This window comes from Balaenoptera borealis (genome assembly GCF_965194805.1).
Source record: "Balaenoptera borealis genome assembly, chromosome: 16".
Classification (NCBI taxonomy): Eukaryota; Metazoa; Chordata; class Mammalia; order Artiodactyla; family Balaenopteridae; genus Balaenoptera; species Balaenoptera borealis.
The window spans coordinates 13,546,090-13,560,292 of record NC_138872.1 but is presented as its reverse complement, the minus strand read 5'-3'; the positions used below and the strand labels follow the sequence as shown (position 1 = coordinate 13,560,292).

Below are 14,203 nucleotides of genomic sequence, written 5' to 3'. Positions count from 1 at the left end.
GCTTGGCTATACCCCCTCTGCACACACGGAAGGCTTCTCCAGAATAGAGAGAGAGAGAGGAGTGCACATGCTGGGCTGAGGGGTGGGTGCACTCAGGTTCCTGGTGACCGCCGTTTCTGCAGAGCCCCCAGGACTCACCTGGACCCTCTCCTCCATCTCCCGACCTGGTCACGCCTATCTCCCTTCCGCTGCCTTCTCCAGCCCTCTTCGACCATTAGTGCTGGCTCTACATCATTCTTTTCTCATCATCACTGCCTCTCTTTCCACTCTGCCATGAGGACCCCTTCGGTGGCATCCGCCCACGTTTGGGATTAGCGATGTGGGACAGAATCCTCAGAGGGCCTTTTGAGGGGCTCTTGGGAAGGGCTGCCACTTCCTCCCGACTTGGGCTTCCCGCCAAGGCCCCCAAGGTCAGTGTCAGCATGATGCTCTGACCTGACACAGGCCCTGGGCCTCCCAGAGTGTGGGGCTCCCGCTCCCCAGCTCTGCCTCAGCTGGAAACTCCAAGCTCACTCCTGTTCCCTCCCGGTGCTCCGGCCCCTGCTGCCCACCGCTACCCTTGGGAGTTGAACTCTGGACCTGAGCCAGCTCTGACCCCACAGGGGCCCCCCACCCCTCCGTTTCCAGGCCTCTGGTAACTGGGGCTCCAGGAATTCTCCCACCTTTGTCACAGGGGCTCCTCTCATTCACAGGTCGAGATGTATGGATGGTAGGAAATGGGGTGACAAAGCAGCCACTGCATGTCCCATCCTCAGCGCCAAGGGGATGGAGTATCCCTGGATAACTTCATTATTGGGCTGTGCTGAGGCCAGGCGTGCACGTGGTGAGGAATTTTAAAAAGGAGGGAGTGGATTTTTCTGGGTATTTGGAGAATCTGCCTGCACTGAGGCTGGGAGGAGAGAAAAGGTGTGTTCTGCACTGAGAGACTGTGCTTTGTGTTTCCAAGGAGTCCAGCAGAGTTGCTAAATCCCCCCCAACCAGGACTCTGGAATCAGTTCACTCGGGAGGTCCTGAAGGCAGGCCTACTATGTGCAGAGTGAGACACAGGGTCAGGGAGAGGGCACTGGCCAGGTGATGTCATGTGTGGTGTCTGCCACTTGGGGCCTGGACTGATCAGACTTATACTCAGGAAGGGGACACGTGGGCGGTGATTACCTGTCAAAGCTGGGAGGGCTCCCCAGATGTGCTGGTGTTCCCAGAAGGGGAGTGGGATAGGGCGTGTTTTGGCTGTTGAGAATCTAGTCAGCCTCTTTCCAGTGGAAACTCTCCATTTTTATTTGGGGATCTATTCTCAGCTGATGTTCCAGGGTTGAGCTCAATGGTAGGGCTCCCGCGACCCCCTCCTCTGGATCAGGAGTGAGCATGTGATTTACAGCCCATCAGAACACTGCATTCCCCTGGCCACACTGGTTGGTTCAGGGACAGACATGTGACTGATCCAGAGCCAATGAAGCTAGCTAGGAATCCTGGGAAGGAGACACCCATGCTTGCAGCTGGGCAGGAAGCTGAGAGGATGCAAGGATGGCCATATTGGTACCAGGAGAAGAGAGACAGACATACAGTCTGTGAATGAGATCGAAGAGAAGAAAACAGAATACAAAGGAGTGAGAAACCACTGCCTAATCCAGCCATGTCTGATGCCATTACTGCTGGATCAGTTAAAAAGGTTAATATGTTTCCTCTTCAATTAAGCCATTTTGATTTGAGTTTCTGTTCATTTCTGCTCACAAACAACTGAAAGAGGCCAGTCTGATTCAAAAAAGGATAACTCCTATAGTTTAGAGTAATCCAGAAACGCTTCATGAAAGAGAAGACAGACAAAACTTGGATAAATTCAGGGCAGGGAAGCACTAGTAAAGGTTTTGAGATGGTTGTAATAACCGACAAGGCTGGTCTGGTTGAAATGGCTCATACTGGGGATGACAAAATAGGAGATTGGGCTGATGTGCTTGTGTGTGTGTATGTGTGTGTGTGTGTGTGTGTGTGTGTGTGTGTATGTGTGCACTTCTACACTGTGTGTGGTGTTCTGACTTTAATACAGGTGCCATCACTTCACAGTTTATAACACACCTCCACACGCTAGACCACAAACTCCAAGAGGACGGTACCTGGGTCTGTTTTTGTTCACCCTTGGATACCCAGCACCTGGCACATAGTAGGCTCTTAATAAATACTTGTTGAGGGAATAAATGACTAATGTAATCACCTCCCACTAGTTCACTCACTTGATATGGTTGTTGTGAAATTAGATATATTGTACATAAAACACCCAGCATAGTGCCTGGACCATAGTAGGTGCTCAGTAAATAGAAATGTGCATTATTAAGATGCTAGGATGTGCCCATTTTCCAGATTTGGGAATTGAGGCTCTTAGGAATAGGTAGCATATCCAACAGCACATAATATGTTCAGAGTCGGGCTCTGAACCCCCAGTTCACTGCACAGCCCCTGGAGGGCAATGGGCAGCAGAACAATACGATGGGCTGCAAATCCATGGGTCAGGTCTGGCCCTCAGGTGACCTTGATTCATGCCGGATTTTAGAAATGTCTGAATTAGCTGCCAATACTTAAAAATCAGACTTCACAGGAAAAAAATACACAAATTTGTGGCTTCTGTTGAAAAATCAGAAAACCTGGCCATCTCGGGCCCACAATGCTACGTGGGACGGACAGGCCTGATCTGAGAGTTTGCTGCCCCATTTTAGACAGCTAAGTCCTCCACAGTCCCCACCACTCCATATTGTCTCACCTACTCCCAGCCTGCTCTCCTGTTTGCATGACTGCCTGTTCCCTGGTGACTTCTGCCTCGGAGACTTGTGTGGCTTTTTAGAGACAACTAGAGAGGGAGGCCCCAAGGAATCGTCATCAGAGAGCCCTGGTTACGACAGTAAGTCAGGCCCAGGGCTAGTGGCGCGGGAATGGGGAAAAGAAAGAGGTGGATTTGACAGACCGGAGAAATAATGTATCTGCTGTGGCGGGATGCCGGAGCTGATTCTGAAGATTTAGTTGGGGCAGGAATATTTGTTAGTCTCCAGATTTTTTTTTTTAATGGTAAGTTTGGATGAACCATCAGTGTTAGTCTCTCCTCCTCCTTATCATCATCATTATCTAAGCCGGGGGTCAGGAGACTACCGCCCACTGGCCAGGTCAGGCCCCCTGCCTGTTTTTGTAAATAAAGTTTTATTGAAACACAGCCATGCTTATCTGTTTACATATCACCCATGGCTGCTTTTGCACTGCAAGGGTAGACTTGAGCAGTTGCAATAGAGACTATGGCTTGTAAAGTCTAAAATATTTAGTATTTGGCCCTTTACAGAGCAAGTTTGGTGTCGTGATCTGAACTAATATGTTCTGAATATTTACTATATATGCAATGGTCTCCTCTCATGCTCTACATGTATTAACTCATGTGATCTTCAAAAACATTTGTGGAAAAACCACAATGAAATACCACTATACACCGAGCCAAATGGCTATAATAAAAAAGACAATACATGTGTTGAGGAATGTGAAGCAACCGGAACGCTTAAAAATTTCTGGCTGGGGGTGTAAAGTGGTTCAACCATGTAACACATCCTATATCCCAGCAATTCTACTCCCAGGTGTATAAGCCAAAGAAGTGGGTTCATATGTCTACCAAAAGCCATGTGTAAGGATGCTCACGGCAGCTTAGTGCATAACAGACCCAACCAGAGACAACCAAAATATCCATCAGTCGTTGAATAGATGAATATCTGTCATCTATTTATACAAGAGAATACTACGTAGCAATGAAAAGGACACATGGCTGATACACACGACCATGTAGATGAATCTCACAGACGTGACGTTGAGTGAAACAAGCCAGATATAAAGAGCACATGTGATATGATCCCATTTATGTGAAGTTCTTGAACAGGCAAAACCAATCCATGGTGATAAAAGTCAAAATAAGAGGAGGTGGCAGTTTTGGCTGGAAAGGCGTAGGAGGGAACCTGCTGGGGGTTGGAAATGCTCCACAGCTTGACCTGGGCGGCACTTACACAGATGCACAGATGTGTGAAAATTCCCTGCAAATTCACTGAGGATCTATGCTCCTTACCTTATCTCAGTTCAACAAATCAGAACTAGAAAAAGTATGTCCTAGGGAACAAATAGATTAAGGTATAATCACACAATGGGATGCTATACAACAAGAATGAAGGATCTACACTCACACGTGACAACATGGGAATTTCAACAGAGTGTTAAGCAACAAAAGCTGGATACAGAGTTAGTCTACAATGCTGGAAGTCTGAGTAATGGGTGTCCTTTTGGGAGGGGTGGTTGCTGGGAGCTACATGGGGGGAACTTCTTGACCTACGTGAGTGCTGGTTACATGTGTCTGCTCAGTTTTTGAAGATTCATTGAACTGTACACTCTATATGCACACTTTCTGTAAGAAAGTTCTGCTTTGGCAAAATGTTATAAAATAATACCCTCATATCACCTGGCACGTGTTAGAATGGTGAGCATCAAGAAGACAAGAGATAACAAGTGTTGGTGAGGACGTGGAGAAAAGGGAAACTTTGTGCACTGTTGGTAGGATGTAAATTGATGCAGCTACTACAGAAAACAGCATGGAGGTTCCTCAAAACATTAAAAATAGAGCTACCCTATGATCTAGGGATTCCACTTCTGGGTACTTATTCAAAGGAAATGAAAACTGGATCTTGCAGGGAGAGCTGCACTCTCATGTTTATTGCAGCATTAGTCTCAGAAGCCCGGATATGTAAACAGCCTAAGTGTCCTCAATGATGAATGGATAAAGAAGATGTGGAGTATATACACACCACACCACACCCCCACCACACACACAATGGAACATTATTCCGTCCTGAGAAAGAAGGAAATCCTGCCATTTGCATCAACATGGACATACTTTGAGGACATTATGCTAAGTGACGTTAAGTCAGAGAAAGACAAATACTGCGTGATATCACTTGTATATGGAATCCAAAAGAGCTGAACTCATAAAAACAGAAAGTAGAATGGGTGTTACCAGGGGCGGGGGGTGGGAGAAGTGGGGAGATGTTGTTTAAGGGGACAAACTTAACAACTAGTAAATAAGTAAGTCCTGGAGATCTAATGCACAGCATAGTGATTCTAGGCAACAGTATTGTATTATAAACATCAGACTTGCTAAGAGAGACTAGGTCTTAATTATTCTCACCACAAAAAGGAAAAGATTACGCAACGTGATAAAGGTTTAGCTAACATGACAACGGCAATAACACTGCGTTATACACATGTATCGAATCAGCATGTTGTACGTGTTAAACTTACACAATGTTATATGTCAAATATACCTCAACTGAAAAAACCCAACACTCTTACATTGCCATTTGCAGCAACAGAGATAAACCTAGCATTACACTTAGTGAAGTAAGTCAGAGAGAGACAAATATGATGTGATATCACTTATATGTGGAATCTAAAAATAAAACAAATGAATCTAATACAAAACAGAAACAGACGCACAGACACAGAAAAACAAACTTATGGTTACCAAGGGGAACGGGATGGGGGGATGGGGGAGGGATAAATGAGGAGCACGGGGATTAACAAACACTACATATAAAACAGATAAGCAACGAGGATTTACCGCACAGCACAAGGAACGATACGAAATACCTTGAAATAACCTAGAATGGAAAGTAATCTGGAAAAATATAACTGAATCACTTTGCTGTACCCCTGAAACTAACACAATATTGTAAATCAACTATACTTCAATTTAAAAAAATGAAAAATAAAACAATACTCTTAGAAACAGAGACTATCGTTTGAGAAATGAGAAGACGGAAGCAGAGGATGTAAGTAAGCTGCTCAAGGTCACACATGTAAGTAAGTGTCGCCATCTGAGCCCAGGTAGTCGGGCTCCAGTGTCGTGACCCTCAGGGCCGAGCCCCACCGCCTCTCCCAGCCAGGAAGGGGCACTCACCTTGGAGTAGTCAAAGCCGTGCTTCTCCTTCACTCCGTTCCGACACAGTGTGTAGTTATAAAAGCGGGAGTTTTTAAGGAGGCCGACCCACTCCTTCCAGCCAGGCGGTACGTAGGAGCCGTTGTATTCATTAAGGTACTTCCCAAAGAAAGCTGGAGGGGGAGAAGGACCAGGAGGCCACATGAGCACACAGAGAGCAAAAGCCTTCTCTGTCCGTCACCCGACAGCAATTTCTAAACCATGGCAGGCCCAGAGCCCGGCGACAGCCCTGCCCTCTGAGCCACGGAGCCCTTTGGCAGGCAAGTGCAGCCTATGACCCCCCTTCTCAAATGTTTTCATGTGCAGAAAATAAAATATATAAGATTACAGAGAAAATCAATTATTTTGAAATACAGTTATCAAAATATTAGGAGAATTTGCCATATAGTAACGTGTCCTTAAAAAAAACGAAGATTAAACGCAAGACCTTGCAAGGAATGATCAGTTCAAAGTAGTGATGAGTGAGAATATTTGATTTCGCGACACCTACAGCAACTGCAACGGAATACTGAAACATCGGCGATTTCTACGATGACAACGGTATAGATTCTGCCGATGCACCGTGGTTAGGGGCCTACATTCAGAACTGAAGCAAATGCCAAGTGTCAGCTGTAGGTCAGTGAAAACCAGAGCATCATTTTTTCCCACTCAAGTTTATGGACCCCCCTTGGATTCTATCTACTACATCGCATCTAGAAGGGCTAACATTTAAAAAAATGGACCAAGGGCTTCCCTGGTGGCGCAGTGGTTGAGAGTATGCCTGCCAATGCAGGGGACACGGGTTCGAGCCCTGGTCTGGGAAGATCCCACGTGCCGCGGAGGAGCTGGGCCCGTGAGCCACAATTACTGAGCCTGCGCGTCTGGAGCCTGTGCTCCGCAACAAGAGAGGCCGCGATAGTGAGAGGCCCGCGCACCGCGATGAAGAGTGGCCCCCGCTCACCGCAACTAGAGAAAGCCCTCGCACAGAAACGAAGACCCAACACAGCCAAATAAATAAATAAATAAATAAATAAGAATTAAAGGGCTAATAATTAAAAAAAAAAAAAAAAAAGGACCAAGACCGATCGTTGGTGGGGGCACGGGGCATGTGGAGCTCGCACACGCTGCCGGGGGACGTGCAGACCGATCCAGGCACGGTGGAAAACTGTTCGGCAGCGTCTGCTAAACTTGATCATAGTCACACCTTCTGACCCAGCATCCTGGGTATTTACCCAGCAGAAATGCATTCCTAGTTCACCAAAAGTCACAGGCAGGACAGGCTCATAGCAGCACTATTCACAATAGCAAATAACTAGAAACGAAACAGATGTCCACCCACACAAGAATGGAGAAATACACCGCATGTCTGTATACCCGAATATGACATAGAAATAAGAAGGAAAGGACTAGTGCCATGTTCACTAACACGAACGCATCACAACAACCAAACAGTTAAGAGAAATAAAGCAGATATAAAAGTATCGCTGTATGATCCCATTTACATGAAGTTCAAAAACAGGCAAAAGGAATCTACGGTTTTGAGAAGAAAAGCCGTGGTGATTGCTGGACGTGGGGGAAAGCGGGATGGAAGGGGCACGGGACTTCTCGGGTGATGATGGTCTTGTTCCATTTCTTGCTGGAACACGGGTGGTTCCATTGGTGAAACTCCACGGAGCTGGGCATTTAGAGCAGCGAAAGTGCACGTCTCTGCAGGCGTGCTTCACACCACCAGCAAAGCTTACTTAAAAAAAGAATCACCCTAATTCATCTGGACGGGGATACACCCCCAAACTTTCTGTGGGTGGTGAGGTAACACAAGATCTTTGCGATACTTTTTTGTTCTTTTTCTTCTCCTCAATGAGCAAGTGTGATTTTAATAATTATAACTTCTAAAGCCATTTTTTAGCAACGGAAAAATCTGTGAGAGTTTTTCTAGAGACAGAGGCGCTAGGCCAGCCCTCTCTTCCAGATGAGGACACTGGGGCTCCGAGACACTCAGAGAAGCACTGCCGAGAGAGCGGGGCTGTGGAAGGGATTGGAAGAGATCCCGCAAGCAGAGTGCTTAGCGCCATTCCTGGCAAAAAGTGAGGGTCTAGTGGGTGTCAATTCAGAGCCCAAGATGAGAAGAGACAGACAGGGGAGGTGAACATGCATAGAGGAAGGAGGAGTGGGCCAGGGTTGCTATGATGCCAGCGGAGGTAAGATGGGTCCTTCCACTTAGAACCTTCTAGAAAGCATGAAGGGCTGCTTGAGACCTGTTGGTCCAGAGAAGAGAGGCTTGGGCCAGGAGAGGCTGCCATGGAGCCGGAGCCCTCTGTGGGGTTTTCCTGGAGACCTGGCAGATGGCTGGCACTGCCCAGGGGTAGGAAGACCCCTCAGACCCCAAGCAGCCAGATTCCAGAATCCCCCAGGCTCTAGGCAAAGGCAAGCATTTCCATGAAATCCTCCCCTGGCACACAGGACCAGGAAGTGAGTGCTCCTGACGGAGGAGCTGATGAACTGCTTCCTAGAAGGATGTGGGCACGAGGAGGAGGTGAAAATAGGAAGGGAAGACCCCCAGCGGCCTCAGGGGAAGGCCCAGGGTGGAGCCTCCCTTCACGTGGTAGGACAGTGCAAAATAAACGGAAAGGAGCCCTGGGCAGCAGGGGAGCTGGGAAACCGGCTGGCCCGGCTCTGAGTCCTGGGTAACATCCAATATTTACAGAGTGAAACATAATCAGGTGATGGGTGCCCAATTCAACAGCAACTGCATGTCCTGGCTGGGTGCTGGGGCATCAAGGATGGAGATGCCGGCTGGAGGTAAGAGGCAGCATAAAAGCATCAGGTAAGCTGAAGGCTTGAGCTTCTTTCTCTAGAACGTGGCACAGACACTTGCTCCATCCGCCCCCGTAAAGCAGTGGCTTTCAGCCAGAGGCAGTTTTGCCCCTTAGACACTTGGCAGTGTCTGAAGACATTTTAGGTTTGTCACAACTTGGGGAAGAGGATGCATCTAGCGGGCAGAGGCCCGGGAGAATGCTAAGCATTCGACAGCGCTCAGGACAGCCTCCACTACAGAGAATCATCCGGCACGAAACGTCAATACCCTGGAGTTGAGAAAAACCCTGATTTAAGTAACTCCACCTGGCCCTCAGCATCTCCTTCCCATCAGTAAAAGAACCACATTGTGAGAGCTGAGAAGGCCCCTGGAGACCAAGCACAGTCCAGGAAACAAGATCTACCAAACCTCAATAACCTTACTCCCCACTTCTGATGCTTCTTTCCATAGGTAGGGAGCTCTACTCTGATAACACGCCTAGCCTCTTCCCTTCTCTCCTGTTCTGCCTTGGGGAAGACTGACACAGCAGGGGTAGCAAACCTTTCCTGTAAAGGCCCAGAGTGTAAATATTTTAGGCTTCATAGGCCAGACAGCCTCTATTGCAACTATTCAACTCTGCTGTTGCGGGAAACAGTCACAGACAATCCATAGACAAATGGGTGTGGCTGTGTTTCAATAAAACTTTATTTATAAAGGCAGATGGAGGGCCGGATCTGGCTCGTGGGCTGCAGTTTGCTGACCCTTAGCATATGTGTCTGGTGAGTTTGGTGGGACACATTGGACACACGTAACCCAATCCTTCCGTTGCCTTCCTGTGGGGAGTGATCTACCCTTAGGCACTGCTAGTTCAAGGGGGCTTGGCTCAGTGAGAAGTCTGTCTGACTCTGGAGTTTAGCATCAGGAAGCCCAAATGCTCTCAGAAGGAAGCCAGATCCTCAAACTTGGCCTTTATCAGATTCCTCAAAGTACTATTTTGGCTTCCATCTGCTGACTCCTTAATTTTATTTCTCATTTGGTTCAAAACTTCAACAAGGAAGAAGGTGATCTTAATAAGCATCCCCTCAAAGCTCCCCAACATTTTCTCATGATAAATAATATTGGTGGTGGTGTAAACGTTTTCTTTTGAAACAACTTAAGTAAAAAGGTAAAACAATCGAGAGAAAAATATTAATAATAGAATCAGTGTCCCAGGCATGTAAAGATCAATATATCTATTTAACAACTATTTATTAAACACCTAAGGTATGCCAGGAGCTGTTCTAGTCACTGGAAACACAGCAGCAAAGAAGACCCTCAGGATCCCTGACTTCATGGGGCTCACATTCTAGGGAGGAGGACTGTGACAAATAAAGATGGTGGTGTTGGTGACAACAGTGATGAAGAAAATAAAGGATGATGATGCAACAAAGTGGCCAGAGATGGACCACGGGAGGTACCACTGGGCTGGGTAGTCAGGGTTGAGGAACGATGAGAATGAGTCAGAGGGAATATGGGAATATAAGGAAAACTTCTCCAGGCCGAAAGAACAGCAAGTGCAAAGGTCCTGAGGCAGGAACAAGCTTGCGGGCACACATCCCCTGAAATATTACATGCCAGATTTTTCATTTTGTGTGCATTTTCCTGGAAACACAGCTTTTGACACATTTTGAAGGGAAGACAGGACCACAAGTCATTTCAGAAGCACAGAACTTCACTCTCTTGGTTTGCAGACGAGTGAACGAAAGCCCAGAGAAGAAGGCTCACTGAATTCCCCACTGGGGGAACAAGGTTCCCTCCCAGGTCTCTCCAGTCCCCAGCTCATGATCCTACTGGTTTGTCCCTGAAGATCTGGGCTAAGGTCTTTCTGATGAATGTGCAACTTGAAATGCTAAAGGCCTAATTCTTGGCCCTGCTGGTGGGATAGATATTTCTTGGGGGTGGGAGGTGGGGTGACTTTGGAAGCCCACCCCTGCCTATTATTGTCCAATGCCATGGGTGTCAACACATCCGGAGCTGCTTCCTCTGCTAGAATCTTTTCTTTCACATCTCCCTCCTCTTTCTAACCCCCAATACTTCAAAACTCCAGAGTTTATTATTCAGCCTCCACAAGGCCCTAAAAAACAGGGCTTCAGTCAAAGGCTTTTAGTGCCAAATTAGATTTTGCTCTCATTTGATTAGATTTCACCAAGGCAGTTTTTAAAATGGTTACTCTGGCACCAGTTGTGGTGGGAGAAGCAAATTAGCATGGGCCCTGGGGGACTGGGACTGGGAGATACAGGCAGGAGAATGAGCTGGAATTAAAATCAAGATTAAAAATACAGCCCATGTCATGGTTGGAGCCTGGAGTCGCTGAGCCTTCGCTGCTGGGATGGTATAAAGGAAGAGCAAATTGGGGGCTGCTGCGGGGGTGTAAAAACTTGGCAGGCAGATTAAGAGGAATTAAATGCCAGGCCAGGAAAGACCACTGACAATGTGCTGGCTGATGGCTGCCCCTAGGATGCAGGGCTGGCATCAACTGAAGGACAGAGCACTTACTGGCTCCTGTGTACCAGGCACTGGGTAGAAATTTACACCTGGCAACAGAGACTTTTGTTTTGCCTGCCTGGTCCTGACTATGATTCTTTGGGTACCACTGCTTCCTTATGTAAGTATACATGGCTGCTCTTAACTCCTGACTCCAGGGCTGCATGCATAATCTCAGCCTGACCAATCAGAGCTCTACATTCCTCTGGCTACTGCCATTGGTTCAGGGATAGGCATGTGACCCAAGCTGGGCCAATGAGAGTCAGCCCTGGGATTTTAGGGAGCTACTAGGAAGAAGTTTTTCTTTCATGGGGCTTGAAGCTGGTGGGATATAAGTTTGAAACTGCTGGCAGCCATCTTGCCACCAAGAAGGGGGGAGTCTGTTTGAAGGTGAAGCAACATGGAAGAAAGCAGCAGAGGTGAGTGATGGAGACATGGAGAGAGAGAGAGGTGGAAAGAGAGAGAAATATGCTGGTTTGAGTCCCTGTGTCCACTCTTACCTGAAGCCACTTTTAATGCTAGCATTTTCAGTTACAGTGTTTCCCAATTTTAGGGGACATTGGACAATGGGGACATTTTTAGTTGTCACAACCAGCATCAAGTGGGTAGAAGCAAGGGATGCTGGTAAGCATCCTATAATGCACAGGATGGCTCCCCAGGAAAAAGAATTATCTGGCCCAAGACGTCAGTAGTGCCAAAGGTGAGAAACCCTGAGTTATGTAAACCAATAAATCCCACCACTCCACTTATGTTGTTATTTCGTTTGCTTAATTCACTTTGGGTTGAGGTCTTTCACCTGCAATTAAAAGACCCAAGGAGAAGACAGTGAGATGCTCAGTGTAGAGCAGGGTTTTGGCAAACCAGATCTGGCCCGCCACCTGTTTTTGTAAATGGTTTCACTGGAACACAGCCACGCCCACTTGTTTACGTGCCTTTATGGCTGCTTGCACACTACAATGGCAGAGTTGGGTAGCTGCAACAGAGACCATGTGGCTGCAAGTCCCAAATATTTACTATCTGGCCCTTTGCAGGAAAAGTTTTCTCACCCTGGGTGTAGAGCAAAATTCCCTGCATGGGGTGAAGGATCCCTCTGGGATCTGAAACACAGCTGTGGTGACCTGGAGTGGTGATGCCAGTGCAGCAGAAGTAGACTCTGAACTGGGCCAGGGTGGTGTGGGCTCCAGAGTGCAAAGGAGTGACACAACAAGGGGGATGGCCATGACAACAGAACAGGAGCCGCCAGTTACAGGCTGTCCTCCCCCGTGCATGGTCCTGATATGCACAAATGTCAGTTTCTACACTTTGGTTAAATAATACCAGTCTCCCACAGCATGGTTCAAATTTGGCTATGGCAGCATACTAACTGTAGTTGCATGAAGTACAAATTTCACTACTAGCTCCTCTGTCCACAAATCACTGTGTAAATAACAGATGCTCATCACTATCAGTCACATCACCTCTTGCGAGGTCTATCAGTGACTGGTCACTGCCCACCTGTTGTTCAGTTCACGTGCAGACAGCAACGCAAGTAGTTGTGTTGCCTCCCTGTCTCCCAGTAATAAACCTACAAGACATTTTACAAAAGTGAATTATCAAAAGGAGACAGCTGGCCACCAGAGGCGAAAGTGCAGCAAAGAAATGAAAAGTTTGAACGCTGAAATTGAAACTTGAGTTGAATGCTAATGGAGTCATAGAGGAGGTGGAGCTGACTGTGGGAATGTTGACACTCACTGTTTGGGAAACTCTAGACAAGTGGCTGAACGAACTTAGCCAAAGGCGAACTTAATCATCGATGTAAATGAGGAAAAGTGGTTGTGATGACAAGGAGGAAGATATCCCAGGGGAAGGGATGTTAAAGGGACTCTTGGAGGTATTTTGCAACACTGAAAGCTGTGCGACCTTCAGTAGGTTGTTTAATCTCTCCATGCCTCAGTTTCTCCATTTATAAAATGGGGATAACAACAGTATCTACCTCCTGGGGTGGTCGTGAGAACTAATATATGCATACTGCTTAGAAACGGCACATGACAAGTGCCCACTAAGTGTTATAGTTTCATTAGCACCAATGCATCCCCCTTTTTGGCCAACTTCTTGCTCCGTTAATACCATGTCTAATGGAAGCCCTGCAGAGATAGATGTCAGAATCCAGCCTCTCCCCCTCCCCACACAGAGGGGATTCTCATCCCCCAAGTCCTGCCCTATCGCTCTCTCCTGGTCCTGCAGGCCCGGGCAGGCAGCTCTTGTCGGAAGGCTGAGCGCCTGCTTCCCCTCCTGACTGCTGCTTTCTTCATTCGTCTGAGTTTACGTGCTGCTGGGGAACCATCTAGAGTCTGATGGGAGAACCAGGCCCTTCTGTTATCTCTCCTAGCCCTGATTCTAACTGAAATTGCCTTGTAATGATTGCATTTGTGGTCTGTAAAAACTGTGTCTTGCGGCGACCGGAGACTGGTATTAGCTGGCAGTAAACCTGGCACAGGAGGGCAGACGGATCCATCACTTTGGATACGGGGGAGACGGAGGGTTTCGGCAGCTGGAGTAAAACAGGCATGCCGGGTCACTGTCTGTGCTGGACAGTGGGTCAGATCGGGCCAGGGTTGGGGGCACTATTGTTTTGCACCTCCAGGCAGTAATTCCCGTTAGTCTCGGTGGTGACTGTATCACATGGGAGGTGGTACAGGAGAGCAGCCAGGCGTGCCAAACCGTCTGGTCTGCTACCTCCTAACACTCACCCCAGGCAAGTGACTTCACCCCTCTGTGCCTCAGGGGACAAGGATGATAGTACGCCACTGCCTGCTGTCACGTGGAGTGGAGGACCCAACATGCGCACGGAACAGAAAGGTGTACCTGGCACATCCCAAGTACCTGGCAAGTGGCGGTGAGAGGCACTGACAGCACCTCCACCTTTG

At 47.7% G+C, this 14,203-nt stretch overlaps 1 protein-coding gene across 6 annotated transcripts in view; it reads right to left on the bottom strand.

The window, feature by feature from the left end:
• The window catches only part of SULF2 (sulfatase 2), a 142,867-nt gene that overhangs the window by 44,312 nt on the left and 84,352 nt on the right, over positions 1-14,203 (bottom strand). For all 6 annotated transcript variants that reach the window (XM_082361165.1, XM_082361168.1, XM_082361164.1 and 3 more), the window contains exon 4: positions 5,963-6,114. In XM_082361165.1, coding sequence (XP_082217291.1) covers positions 5,963-6,114 — 152 coding nt within the window. The remainder of the gene's footprint in view (positions 1-5,962; positions 6,115-14,203) is intronic.